Below are 15401 nucleotides of genomic sequence, written 5' to 3' on the forward strand. Positions count from 1 at the left end.
TCTGGTTGTCTGTTCCATTTGCACAACAGCAGGAGAAATTGATTCACAATCAGTGTTGCTTAATAACTGGACAGGTTGATTTCACAGAAGTGTAATTAGCTTGGAGTTTTATTGTGGTGTTTACATATTGCCTTTATTTTTTGGATTTTTTTGAGTTGTGCGTATGTATATATGTATGTGTATATATACACGTGTGTGTCACGCTAGGTGAGGGGAGGACCAAGTGTAAAATGATGGGAAAAGCCAAACAACTAGGGAAAGGGAGAGTGGAGACCCCTAGGCAGATCTTACAATAGTCTAACTCGCCTACCGTCCCTAAATAGGTTCCGCACCTATCATCGAGCAGGATACCTAATCCCTAACTTCCCTAGAGCTAGGCCCTTGGTAGGGAGGGGAAGGGTGAGCACTAGTCAGCCCCCACTGAAACTAAAGACAAACAAGGAAAGCAGACAAGGCGAAACACTTAGCTTGAGAAGACACCAGAGAGAAGACGACAATAATCCAACAAGAAACTCCAAGAAAAAACTAGCCGACTTCTAGTACTCCAGGCCTGAGCAGGGTAAAATTGGTACTATCATCGGCGACTCTCTGGAGCCAGAGTGTTTTTATACATCAAGCAAGGGTGTGTCAATTAGCAGCAGATGGTGGATATCACTGCTAGGTCCTAGAGAGAGAAGGATACCACTACACTACAGAGATGAAAGAATCAAGAAGGTGTCTGCAAAGCCAAGCGCAGCGACCTTCTACAACCGGATCCAGAAATACTGTCTGTCAAACCTGATAAACCCGTGACCGTATCCTCCCTTCATATATGTTATATACAGTACAGACCAAACATTTGGACACACCTCATTTATAGATTTTTTTGTATTTTCATGACTATGAAAATTGTACATTCACACTGAAGGCATCAAAACTATGAATTAACACATATGGAATTATATACTTAACAAAAAAGTATGAAACAACTGAAAATATGTCTTATATTCTAGGTTTTTCAAAGTAGCCACCTTTTGCTTTGACGACTGCTTTGCACACTCTTGGCTTTCTCTTGATGAGCTTCAAGAGGTAGTCACCGGAAATGGTCTTCCAACAATCTTGAATGAGTTCCCAGAGATGCTTAGAAAGAGGAGTGAAAAGAATCATCAGAAGAGCTGTCCAAGAGCCAAGGACCACCTGTGGAGAGCTACAGAAAGACCTGGAATCAGCAGGTACAATTGTTTCAAAGAAAACTATAATTGATGCACTCAACCTCCATGGCCTGTATGTACGCTCACCACGCAAGTCTCCAATGCTGACCAAAAAGCATGTTCAAGAGCATTTAAAATCATCATTTAGACAAGCCTGTGAAATACTGGGAGAATATAGTCTGGTCAGATGAGACCAAAATTGAACTCTTTGGATGCTATAATACACGCCATGTTTTGGAGGCCAAAAGGCACTGCATATCACCCCTGAAACACCATACCAACCGTGAAGTTTGGAGGTGGAAACATCATGGCGTTGGGCTGTTTTTCAGCATATGGCACTGACAAACTTTATATAATTGAAGAAAGGATGAATGAACAAATGTACCGAGATAAAAATATGCCATCTACTAGGATGATGAAGATGAAACGAGGGTGGACATTTCAGCAAGACAATGATCCCAAATGCACAGCCAAGGAAACTCTCAATTGGTGACAGAGAGAGAAAATAAAGCTGCAAGAATGGCCGAGCCAATCACCTGACCTGAATCCAATAGAAAATGTATGAAAGGAACTAAAGCTCAGAGTTCACAGGAGCCCACGGGACCTTCAGGAATTGAAAAGTGTTTGTGTAGAAGAATGGGCCAAAATTACTCCTCAGCAATGCATGCGACTAGTTTCTCCATACATGAGGAATCTTGAAGCTGTCTTCACCAACAAAGGCTTTTGTCCAAAGTATTAAATACATTTCAGTTAATGTGTTAAATACTTTTGCCCTGTGTCATTTCTCATTATTACACATAATTTATGGACATCTACAGTGTGATTTCTTTGCCTGTGTGGATTGGATGGGTTGTTAGACATCTGGTGAGAATTTCGTGTCTATAGCACCTTTAGAAATATATTTACTTAGAAAATTGCTAAATGCTTATTTCACCCACTGTATATCTATACATACACACATTTTAGATGACCCAACTTTTTTTTTTTTTAAATGTCAATGGTAAAACGGTTCTAACGGAATGAGATACTGATGTAGAACAACCAGTACAGTTATATGAAAAAGATTGGGCACCCCTATTAATCTTAAGCTTAATGTTTTATAAAAATTTGTGTTTTTGCAACAGCTATTTCATTTTGATATATGTAATAACTGTTGGACACAGTAATGTTTCTGCCTTGAAATGAGGTTTATTGTACTAACAGAAAATGTGCAATCTGCATTCAAACAAAATTTGACAGGTGCATAAGTATGGGCACCCTTATCATTTTCTTGTTCTAAATACTCCTACCTACTTTTTACTGACTTACTAAAGCACTTTTTTTGGTTTTGTAACCTCATTGAGCTTTGAACTTCATAGCCAGGTGTATGCAATCATGAGAAAAGCTACTTAAAGTGGCCACTTGCAAGTTGTTCTCCTGTTTGAATCTCCTCTGAAGAGTTGCATCATGGGCTCCTCAAAACAACTGTCAAATGATCTGAAAACAAAGATTATTCAACATAGTTGTTCAGGGGAAGGATACAAAAAGCTGTCTCAGAGATTTAACCTGTCAGTTTCCACTGTGAGGAACATAGTAAGGAAATGGAAGAACACAGGGACAGTTCTTGTTAAGGCCAGAAGTGGCAGGCCAAGAAAAGCATCAGAAAGACAGAGAAGAAGAATGGTGAGATCAGTCAAGGACAATCCTCAGACCACCTCCAGAGAGCTGCAGCATCAACTTGCTGCAGATGGTGTCACTGTGCATCGGTCAACTATACAACGCACTTTGCACAAGGAGAAGCTGTATGGGAGAGTGATGCGAAAGAAGCCATTTCTGCAAGCACACCACAAACAGAGTCGTCTGAGGTATGCAAAAGCACATTTGGAGAAGCCAATTTCTTTTTGGAAGAAGGTCCTGTGGACTGATGAAACCAAGATTGAGTTGTTTGGTCATACAAAAAGGCGTTATGCATGGCGGCAAAAAAACACAGCATTCCAAGAAAAACACTTGCTAGCCACAGTAAACTTTGGTGGAGGTTCCATCATGCTTTGGGGCTGTGTGGCCAATGCCGGCACCGGGAATCTTGTTAAAGTTGAGGGACGCATGGATTCCACTCAGTATCAGCAGATTCTTGACAATAATGTTCAAGAATCAGTGATAAAGTTGAAGTTACGCAGGGGATGGATCTTTCAGCAAGACAATGATCCAAAACACCGCTCCAAATCTACTCAGGCATTCATGCAGAGGAACAATTACAATGTTGTGGAATGGCCATCCCAGTCCCCAGACCTGAATATCATTGAACATCTGTGGGATCATTTGAAGAGGGCTGTCCATGCTCAGCGACCATCAAACTTAACTGAACTGGAATTGTTTTGTAAAAAGGAATGGTCAAAAATACCTTAATCCAGGATCCAGGAACTCATTAAAAGCTACAGGAAGCGACTAGAGGCTGTTATTTTTGCAAAAGGAGGATCTACTAAATATTAATGTCACTTTTCTGGTGAGGTGCCCATACTTATGCACCTGTCAAATTTTGTTTGAATGCAGATTGCACATTTTCTGTTAGTACAATAAACCTCATTTCAAGGCAGAAACATTACTGTGTCCAACAGTTATTACATATATCAAACTGAAATAGCTGTTGCAAAAACACAAATTTTTATAAAACATTAAGCTTAAGATTAATAGGGGTGCCCAAACTTTTTCATATAACTGTATATTATTTGCTGTTGTACCGTATCACGGTGTATCTAAGACTATATAATTGGAATGAAGGAGTGTGACTTTACGACCTGATGATCTGTAATTTGTCCTTCTGTCTAAATAAAATGTATTTAAAAAAAATCTTATTGAGTTTAGCTGTCCCTGTGAGCTCCTGTGCGTCCTCACTGCTGAGGGACCCCCTGATCTCTGAGCCTCACAGAGGGGCCGTGGAGGTGGTGAGAGGATAATTACTAGCCGGTAAGCTAACAATGCACCCAGATGGAGATTAGATGTGACGGTGAGGGAGGCGGGAGATGAACGCTGTACAATACAACATGCATCCTCACCCCCTGGGTGTATGTTCTGCATCTCTCATTCTGTCCTTTACATTTATGTACCTTTTTTTTCCTTCTTTTCCCATAGAATCCTGAACGTGGATCACAGGCTCCATCGCCCTTGGGTAAGCTTTCCTTGAATTTCTATATATGTATTTTAAGACTTTTTAACGTTTTTTTTCCACGAGTCTGACATTGGCCATCATTATCAGATCGGTGTAGACCCTTCTACCGATCGGCTGCAGCGTTCATAGCGCTGTGTCCCATTCATTGTTTACCAGATGCAGCACCGTACATTGTTTTTGCGGCTGCATCATATTAAAACCCCTCACTACTACTCCGTGCTATTCAATGATTTTTTCCAAACCCTGGAAAACTCCTTTCAGACTTGAGCACCTGCCGGAGCACCATGGTCCACGTGGATGACACTGCGTAGTCCACGTCTCTGCGGCTTTGGGGGAAGGTCAGCACTAGCTACCGCTGTGACGATGAGGGATGTCGTACTAGCACCACAATGAAGAGGACACCGTCTGCAGCAGGGCCTAGCCTCCATATTCTGTGGATCACTTGGATCCTGAAGATCAGACCCCTTCTGGTCACTTTGATAATTTTTCCTAATTCCAAGTGTGGTAAAACAGCACCAAAAAATCCCCTCACCCTTTCCACCGGTGTTTTTTGGGTTTAATTTTTACAGCATTAATTATGCAGAATAATGACTTGACAACATTATTTTATACTACCCTGTGATTACTGTGATACTAAACTTATTTTTTACTATATCACAGGTGCCTTCCGCACCTCCCATCTGTCATAACAACCCCCATCGGTGGGGAGGGGTCATGGACTCATGAACAAATGGTTGCTTAAATGCTCCTGTCGGTGATTAACAGCAGCATTTACAAGGTTAATAGCAGCGATCAGCAGTAATGTCAGATGTGTAATATATCTTACGTCTGCCTTGTGCGGGCTCTGCTCCTGAGCCTGCTCCAAACACACAGACACTTCAAATAATATTACGTCATGGAGCATTAAAACAATTGTCTAGCTCCTTTTTTATTTCTTTTTACATAAATGAATGTATTTGTGGCTAAAAAAAAAAAATTGCCGCCACTTTTGATTTTGCAGGCTCTTCCCCCCCCCCCCTGCATATTGTACTTTAATATAGTCTCTGACCATAAATCGGCTGAGAGGAGCTACTAAAAGGACAGGTAACAGTGTCAAACTCCCTGACTGATTCTCAGTTAACTCATTCTGCCGTCATTAATAGACAGTATAGCTAAACTGTACAAAATTTTAAATTAAACCTTATTATAAAAATGATATTTAGATTAAGTTCCATGCATTCAAGTAAGAAAAAAATAGTTCCCAAAGGCGGTCAACCCCTTTAAAAACATGTTTTATTAAAGGGATGATTTTCACAAGTTTGAAAGTTATCTATTTCATAGGGGATAATGTCCTGATCACTGTAGATACGACTACTGGGATCCATACCAGACCCTGTGGGAATGAAGCAGTGGTCTATCATACGCTGCGCCGCTCCATCCATTCTTTGGACTGCTGGAGATCACCAAGGTACTCCCATAAGAATGAGTGGAGCGGCAGAGAGCGTAATTGGCCTCTGATCCATTTACACGAGATTGATGTGGGTCCGGTGATTGGGAAGTTGTCCCATTTCCCATAGATAAGGATTAGCTTCAAATCTTGAAAATATCCATTTGAAATAAAACTTATCTCTCTGATGAATCTACCACAAAATCACCCTTGATCGTACACAGAACTGATCGTTATTACTTTTGTAGAGCCCCAAAACTGTACAATATTGTTCTCATGAATAACAGTTTGTAAAGGATAATTTTTTACCCTATAACCTAGCTGAAGTCTGTATTGATGAGGTGCAGTACACATTATCAGGCTGTAGGTGGCAGTGTTGCTCTTGTTTTCTGCAGCTGGATGACATTTATTGGTTGTCCCACTCTATATACAGTGCAGACCAGATCTTGCACAGACCTCTTACCCCATGTGCTTAAATACTTAGGGTTATTCACACCGACCCGACCATTGAGTTCCTGCAATTTGCCCTTATGACATTTAAGAACTACAGCTTTCTCTTTTAAACATAATTTGTTTTAAAGCTTTTTCTTTCCCCTCTAGATCTTGTTCAGTCTTTTTTTTTTTTTCCTTTAGTTAAAATGATCCCTTTTGTTTTCTTATAGAACTAGGAGGAATTGTATTTGTGATACAAAGCCAGAGTCATCCATTCCACAAAAAGCGAGCTAAAGGCCTGAAAGAGAGCATCTTAAAGCAGGCTGCAGAAATCGGCAAGGTAGGTGCATGCCTTGTGCCGGTTGCGCTTGTGCCGCGTTCTGGTCATGCTCATGCCGCGTGTTGGTTGCGTGCCGATCTGACAACATGGGAGCCCAGTTATATGGCACCTATATAGCCAAATGCAAAATTGTTGGCACCTTTAAAGAGGATAGACAAAGTAATAATGATATAAATGATACATTTATAAATGACTCAAATGTTAAAATAAGTTTATTAATTCTTTCATAGCAGGCACTATGCTTGCAAGTGTTCTATTTAAAGGGGTAGCCCTGTTATAACAACCTCTATCAACTTGATCATAAAAATGGTGTTTTTCTTCCAACAGCCTATGTCTCAAACTATTTTGAACTCCTAAAAAAACACTTTTTATTGCTTCTAATGTCCAAAACACTTTCCCTATGGCCAAAAAACAAGCTTATGCACATGAAGCCTGACACTGTCTGGGTACTTTTTGAGGATGGCAAAAATATATATACCGTATATACTCGAGTATAAGCCAACCCAAATATAAGCCGAGGCACCTAATTTTACCACAAAAAACTTGGAAAACTTATTGACTCAAGTATAAGCCTAGGGTGGGAAATGCAGCAGCTACTGGTAAATTTCCCCATCCTGGTAAGTATTGCCCACTCATCCCCAATCCTGGTATTCATGGCCCCCTCATCCCCAATCCTTTTATGCATGGGCCCCTCATCCCCAATCTTGGTATGCATGGCACCCCTCATTGCCAATCCTGGTATGCATGGTACCCCTCATCCAAATCCTGGTATGCATGGCACCCCTCATCCCAATCCCGGTATACATGGCACCCCTCATCCCAATCCCGGTATGCATGGCACCCCTCAGACCCAATCCCGGTATGCATGGGCCCCTCACCCCCAATCCTGGTATGGATGGCCCCCTCAGACCCAATCCTGAGGTAGCTCAAGTAGGAGGTTGTCTATGATGCCCTGGAAGGGTGACCACAATTTTTGGATAACACTCAACATTAAACTGTGTGAAACTTGGCTGATAATGTTTTGGAATAAGGGGGTGTTAGGGCACTTATAAAAACCCTTGCTTGGGCACACGAATAAAAACCTGCTGTAATACTAGTAAGGCAGTAACACTTCCTCATTTTGCCACTGGATGACAGTATTGTTTTTCACACTATGTAAACAGATCATATTTCTTCGCTATATACTTTTTCTGTGTCTAAACATCAACTAACAGCAGTTTGTATGTGTTTTTGTATATATGGATATAATTCAGCAGAGTAACTCATTTTTTTTCATTTAATTATTTGTCCGCCTCTGTAAAGTTATAAATATTCCTATTAAACTCCATAACATTATTTTGTTTTTTTCTTTCTATGACGCCATTCTGAAAGTGCTTTTGTATCAGCCCAGTTCATTTTGTCTTGGTGGCTGAAATATACAGCTGGTTTAGCAAAGATCCATAGACAGAGAGTGATGTGCTCCTCTACATGATCAGGTTCTACCTCCTGTTTGAGCATGTAAGACAGAGTGAACTAAGCTGATAAGCCAGAACTTTCAGCATAGTGATAGAGGAAACAAAATAAGTTAATAGTTACAAAGATTTATGACTTTACGAAATCTGATCAATCATTGTGTATATAGAGAAAAAAGAAAAACCACAAAACAAAAAAATAAATTTAAGCTACTCTTTAAAGATTGTAGACCTAATTAATTTTTGCTTTACTGTTTAGATTTCTAGGGTCTAAGATATAAAGTTTCTCCTTGTGGAGAGTAACAAGCCAGGCCTGGCATGTCAGAATGAGGAGACTTGTAAGCCATGCATGCTCCTCTAGGAAATTAACCCCTTTACCCCCGAGGGTGGTTTGCACGTTAATGACCAGGCCAATTTTTACAATTCTGACCACTGTCACTTTAAGAGGTAATTACTCTGGAACGCTTCAACGGATCCCCCTGATTCTGAGAATGTTTTTTCGTGACATATTGTACTTCATGATAGTGATAACATTTCTTCGAGATCAGTTGCGTTTATTTGTGAAAAAAAATGGAAATTTGGCGAAAATTTTGAAAATTTCGCAATTTTCAAAATTGTAATTTTTATGCCCTTAAATAGAGAGATATGTCAAACAAAAGTTAATAAATAACATATCCCACATGTCTACTTTACATCAGTAAAATTTTGGAACCAAAATTTTTTTTTATTAGGGAGCTATAAGGGTTAAAAGTTGACCAGCGATTTCTCATTTTTACAGCAAAATTTACAAAACCATTTTTTTAGGGACCACATCACATTTGAAGTCACTTTGAGGGGGTCTATATGACAGAAAATGCCCAAAAGTGACACCATTCTAAAAACTGCACCCCTCAAGGTACTCAAAACCACATTCAAGAAGTTTATTAACCCTTCACGTACTTCACACCAATTAATTGAACGTGAAGGGAAAAAATGAGCATTTAACTTTTTTTCACTAAAATTTAATTTTAGGCCCCAATTTTTTATTTTCACGAGGGTACTAGGAGAAATTGGACCCCAAAATTTGTTGTGCAATTTCTCCTGAGTACGCTGATACCCTATATGTGGGGGAAAGCCATTGTTTGGGCGCACGGCAGGGTTCGGAAGGGAAGGAGCGCCATTTGACGTTTTCAATGCAAAACTCGCTGGAATTCACAGCGGACCGCATGTCGCATTTGGGCAGCCCCTAATGTTCCTAAACAGTGGAAACCCCCCACAAGTGACCACATTTTGGAAACTAGACTCCTTAAGGAATTTATTTAGATGTGTGGTGAGCACTTTGAACCCCCAAGTGTTTTGCAAAGGTTTATGACGTAGAGCCGTGAAAAAAAAAAATCATTTTTTTTCCACAAGAACAATCTTTTAGCCGCAATATTTTTATTTTCACGAGGGTACTAGGAGAAATTGGACCCCAAAAGTTGTTGTGCAATTTCTCCGGAGTACGCTGATACCCCATGTGTTGGAGAAACCTACTGTTTGGGCGCATGTCAGGGCTCGGAAGGGAAGGCGTGACGCTTTGGAATGCAGACTTTGATGGAACGGTCTGCGGGCGTCATGTCACATTCTCAGAGCCCCTGATGTGCCTAAACAGTGGAAATGCCCAACAAGTGCCCCCTTTTTGGAACTGATACCTGATTTGTCAATTTCATAATGTAGTGTTATACGTCAGTTGTGTAGGACAACCTGACAAACACTACACAACTGACGTATGACAACCTGATGAACACTACGTCAGCTGTGTAGTGCTCGCCAGGTTGTCATACGTCAGAAATGAATTTAGTAGTGCATGGAAGTATGGTACCTTCTGAAGCATTCTTTCGTGCACAGGCCAGGTTTGTCGGGGCAGGTGTCACATTGGTAAGTGGTGTCCTTGCGTATTCCCCTTCGGTAACACTCTCTGCACTTCTTTTGTGACTTACCTTTTTTTCTGCTGTGAGGGATCTGCCCTGGGAAATGCTGGCCTGGTACAATTCGAGGTCCTTCAGTTCCATAAGTACTGGGGCTTGCTCCGTCACTGCTGCCAAATATCAGGGCCTTGATCACTGCCTCATGGAACTGAAGATACGACGCAGAAGTCTGGCCTGCACATCGTGACAGAAGGAAAGCGTTGTGCATTGCCATCTGTACAATGTGCACCGCCAGCTTCTTATACCATACCTTGGCCTTTCTCAAAGCACTGTACGGCTGGAGGACTTGATCAGAGAGATCAACTCCCCCCATGTACTTGTTGTACCCCACTACACAGTCTGGTTTGGTGACCTGTGTAATGGAACCTCATACAGTGCTGAGGGTGCTGCCATCACCATGTATGGGGGTCAAGAGAAGGACATCCCTCTTGTAAATGTGCCCCTGCTATGGGCTGCATCTGACCTTGCAGGGACATGGTCTGATCATACCACATCTCCTGGACAGAGGAGGACGCAAAAGATTATACAGATAATGCAGAATGAGATCACAGCTGATTATTTCTGTGAAGTAAAACATTTCCTTGCCTGTTTTTAAACAATAAATAACTAAAAGAAAAGACCTTAAAAAAAGAAAGCCTGGATGACCAGAGTTTTTTTCAAACAACAATATATCTTTATTGAACATATATAACACAATTAAAACACCATAGTGCTACACACCGAAGACACGGTCTGCTGCTTTCCTCCCTTAATCAGTCAGACTCCACTGAGATACATAATAAGTCACAATTTCATAAGACCACGATTATATTATCCCACTGCTTTAATAAAGTAACATGTGCATTGTGCCAACATTGAATCAATTCATTATTAAATCCTAATGGTATTATACCTAAAAGGGCTATATGGGGAATACTTTGTGGTCCTATATAAAACAATTTGTGCCTAGGTTCCTAGTTGGACAACTGTGGAGGAAAGTATGAATAACAAGCCCACACTTCACATCTGCCTAAGTGTAACCAATATAAAGTCTAGTGAGTGGTTATCTATACTTACAGTGGAAGGTGGGAGCAGAGCACGTAACCTCGCGGCCATACACGCGTTTCGCCCTCACTTCGTCGGGGGGTGTGTGTGACACGCCCCCCGATGAAGCGAGGGCGAAACGCTCATAGGGGTGCGATGACATGTGCTCTGCTCCCTCCTTCCACTGTAAGTATTATGCAAAAAAAAACAATAAAAGTACACATATTTGGTATCGCTGCGTCCGGAACGACCTGGGTTAGGGTTGTGCTAGGGTTAGGGTTGTGCTAGAGTTAGGGTTGCTCTAAAGTTAGGTTTAGGGTTGTGCTAGGGTTAGGGTTGTGCTAGGGTTAGGGTTGGGGTTGTGCTAGGGTTGGGATTTTTTCAAAAGTAAAGAAAAAAAAAAAGCCAATATGGTGACTAGTGTTGAATGCAAGTGCTTGCTACCTGAGTTTGCATTTGGTGCTCAGGTATGCACCGAGTATCGCGGGTGCTCGATTGACATGCTAAAGTCTCCTCCCCATATGTTTTGTGGCTGTTATACAGCCAAAGAAAATTTGTGGGGATTGCCTGCCATGCACGAGCAAACCCCGCATTTTTTTTTAGGGTGTCTAACAACCATGAAACATGCGGGGCGGGAACTCTAGCTTGTCACTTGAGCACCCGTGATACATGGTGCATACCTGAGTACCCGATGCAAACTCAAATAGCGAGTACTTGTTCTCAAGACTAATGACAACTTATTCAATATGACGACCTAATGTTATCAAATTCTGTGTCTTACCTCTGGGTTCAAAATGTTCACTATACCCCTTGATAAAATCCTTGAGGGGTCTAGTTTCCACAATGGTGTCACTTGTGGGGGGTTTCTATTGTTTAGGCGCAACAGGGGCTCTCCAAACGCGACATGGAGTCCGCTCTCGAGTCCATACAATTTTCCGTTCAAAAAGTCACACAGTGCTCCTTCCCTTCTGAACCCTGCCGTGCACCCAAACAGTGGTTTTCCCCCACATTTGGGCTATCGGCACGCTCAGGAGAAATTGCACAACAAATTGCATGGTGAAATTTCTCCTTTTACCCTTATGAAAATGCAAAATTGAGGGCTGAAATACGTTTTTGTGGTCAATGTTCTAAACTTCTGTAAGGCACCTGGGGTTTCAAGGTGCTCACCACACATTTAGATAAGTTCCCTGAGGGGTCTAGTTTCCAAAATGGTGTCACTTGTGGGGGGTTTCCACTGTTTAGGCACATCAGGAACTCTCTAAACGCGACATGGCGACCGCTAATTATTAAAGCAAATTTTACATTCAAAAAGTCAAATGGCGCTTCTTCCCTTCCAAACCCTGGCGTGCGCCCAAACAGTGGTTTTCCCCCACATATGGGGTATCGGCGTGCTCAGGAGAAATTGCACAACAAATGTTGAGGTCCATTTTTTCCTGTTAAAGTTGTGAAAATAAAAAAAATTAGGTCTAAATTAAAATTTTTGTGAAAAACGTTAAATGTTCATTTTTTTCTTCCATATTCCAAAAATTCCTGTGAAGCACCTGAAGGGTTAAAATAAACTTATTGAATGTGGTTTTGAGCACCTTGAGGGGTGCAGTTTTTAGAATGGTGTCACTTTTGGATATTTTCTGTCATAAAGACCTCTCAAAGTGACTTCAAATGTGATATGGCCTCTAAAAAATGGTTTTGTAAATTTTGTTGGAAAAATGAGAAATCGCTGATCAACTTTTAACCCTTATAACTTCCTAAAAAAAAAAATTTTGGTTCCAAAATTGTGCTGATGTAAAGTAGACATGTGGGAAATGTTATTTATTAACTCTTTTGTGTGACATATCTCTCTGATTTAAGGGTATGAAAATTAAAATTTTGAAAATTGCAAAATTTTCTAAATCTTCTCCAAATTTCAGAATTTTTTTTTACAAATAAACGCAAGTGATATCGAAGAAATTTTACCACAATCATGAAGTACAATATGTCACGAAAAAATATTCTCAGAATCAGGGGGATCCGTTGAAGCGTTCCAGAGTTCTTACCTCACAAAGTGACAGTGGTCAGAATTGTAAAAATTGGCCTGGTCATTAACATGCAAACCACCCTCGGGGGTAAAGGGGTTAAATAAAATGTTCCTGTGCTGAGATAATCTTATAAATGTGCCCCTGCTGTGTACTGTGTAATGGCTGTGTCTGACCGTACAGGAACATGGTCTGATCATACCACATCTCCTGTGTGGGGGAGGACGCAAAAGAGAGGGTACAGATAACACAGAAAGGGATCACAGCTGATTCTTTTTGTGAGGTAAAACATTTCACTGCCTGTTTTTCAACAATGTTTTACTTCAAAGAAACAATCAGCTGTGATTCCCTGCTGTAATGTCTGTATACTCTTTTTCTTCCCTTTTGCTTCTACTACTGATACTGGCTGGTGACGAGCTCATGCAGCCTTTATCTATCCCTCATCCCCTCAAGATGGCTGGACCATCATTGTAAATAAGCCCCTGTTCTTTGAGTCACCCCCACCTCATTGTAGATTGTAAGCGCTTACGAGCAGGGTCGTTATTATTTTTGCTTTAATTATTGTATTATCTTTAGCTATGTTACTTATGACTGTTAAATATGAACCTCTGAATTGTAAAGCGCTGCAGTATATGTTGGCGCCATATAAATAAAGATTATTATAATTATTATTCCCCCCCCCCCCTACCCAAGAGCTGTAGTATGATCAGACCATGTTCCTGTACGGTCAGACACAGCCATTACACAGTACACAGCAGGGGCACATTTATAAGATTATCTCAGCACAGGGACATTTTATTGTGGAAGCTGTTATTATTCCATTATCTATTAATTAAAATGAAGTTTTGTTTGTGGGAAAAATCCTTTAAATATGCAAATTGTCTCTTCAGAGAGGAAGAGGGCTAGAATTCTAGCGCCACCTATTGGAAACAGATTTCTGAAATGCCTGCGGTCTCGTTACCCTGTAGCTGCTTGTGATGCTTCATACATTACTTTTTATTTTTCCCCCAACACTTTTTATGGTCAATCCTTTTTCATTGAGTTCAGTCCATGAAACCTCATATAATAAGAGGTGAAAAACAAATATTCCAAATGTGTTCTCTGAATATATGTTCCTTCTTTATATTAGACTTGACATATATATTTTTTTTAATGTAAAGGATAGTCTAAAATGCTGCTCTGGTGGTCTCTGTTGGAACAAGAAATGATCGCTTCCTTTTTTTCTCTCACCTGACCCTTTTGAGAACTGTGATCGACTGCAGCAGTTAGGAGGCTGAAGCAGGAAATCATTGGATGAGCCATCACTTTATGATCAGTGCAGGTCCAATCCCCACAAACCTTAGAATAAAGGGAAACAGCACTGTGACCCCTTCCCTGTACAGCAAACCCCTAGAACAACAAATTACTGGATAGTTTTCCTTAATTTTCAGGATCAGTCGAGGTCCCAGATGTTGGATTTGTGTCAATAATAAAGTTTTCACTTTTGTTAAATGGATTCATAATTTATTTCACCGAGCAGGTGAAACACCTCTGCTCAGCATTATGCACATTCTTTTCTTCGTTTCCTTTTCTGCTTATTTATAGTTTCCTCAGTAAATTGCTGCTCTCCAATAAATGCATTTAAGAAGTTTTCCACTTTTGGTGACAATTTTTTTTTCTTCGGTGCATGTATTTGGGGCAAAACATCATGTTTGCAATAGAATGTAATTAACAATTTTGTATGGTTTCCCGTTTATAATCCGCATGCTGCACTGTCTATTACTGGCTGCAGAATGAGATATTTGAGACTCTTGTCAGTGAGATCTTAAGAGAGAGTTGGTAACTTTTATCTTTTTTTTTTCTTCTTTTAAGCTGTCAGCAGATTTATCATCACATCAAAGATGAATGTGTTGGGAAGGAAAGAGCCTATAAAAGCCAAACTGTGTGCAACATTTGTAATGAAATTCAATTAAACAAATATTTTTAGCCCAAAATACATGCATTTAAGTACAAAAAAAAGTCTAGTTTTTAGGGACAATTTTCTCTTACTTTATGAAATGATGGCATTCACCATTGTTGTAATGGACTGCCGTCTTCAAAATTTTAAGGATGGCTTCAACGTGACGCTAACTGTATCCCTCTGCTAGTAAAGCCAGAATTGAGCCCTTCTTTTCCTCACTCAAGACTTTTCTTTTCAACTCCTTTGGCATGGTTAAAAGTTATTTTTTCATTCAAATTACTTTTGGGCTATTCCTAGCACTTGTTTTGCCATCCAGCTTGTCCTATTGCAAGAGGATTGTGAAGACCACAGCAGTTTTTTTTATACTTTCCCTCGTTACATAATATTTGGTTCAGGTGATCACCTAATCAGAAGCACATTAAGTAGAATGAGGTGGACGGTGGTTGGAATTCAACTGACACTGGAATGAAATGGCTGTCAGACACGTAGAGATGGGG

At 40.5% G+C, this 15401-nt stretch overlaps 1 protein-coding gene across 1 annotated transcript in view; it reads left to right on the top strand.

The window, feature by feature from the left end:
* Positions 1-15401, top strand: part of B3GLCT (beta 3-glucosyltransferase) — a 506218-nt gene that overhangs the window by 173320 nt on the left and 317497 nt on the right. Inside the window, exons 3-4 of the mRNA XM_073662497.1 lie at positions 4299-4335; positions 6424-6533. Coding sequence (XP_073518598.1) covers positions 4299-4335; positions 6424-6533 — 147 coding nt within the window. The remainder of the gene's footprint in view (positions 1-4298; positions 4336-6423; positions 6534-15401) is intronic.

This window comes from Phyllobates terribilis, unplaced genomic scaffold (assembly GCF_046119375.1).
Source record: "Phyllobates terribilis strain yellow unplaced genomic scaffold, ASM4611937v1 Scaffold_2__4_contigs__length_985480577, whole genome shotgun sequence".
Classification (NCBI taxonomy): Eukaryota; Metazoa; Chordata; class Amphibia; order Anura; family Dendrobatidae; genus Phyllobates; species Phyllobates terribilis.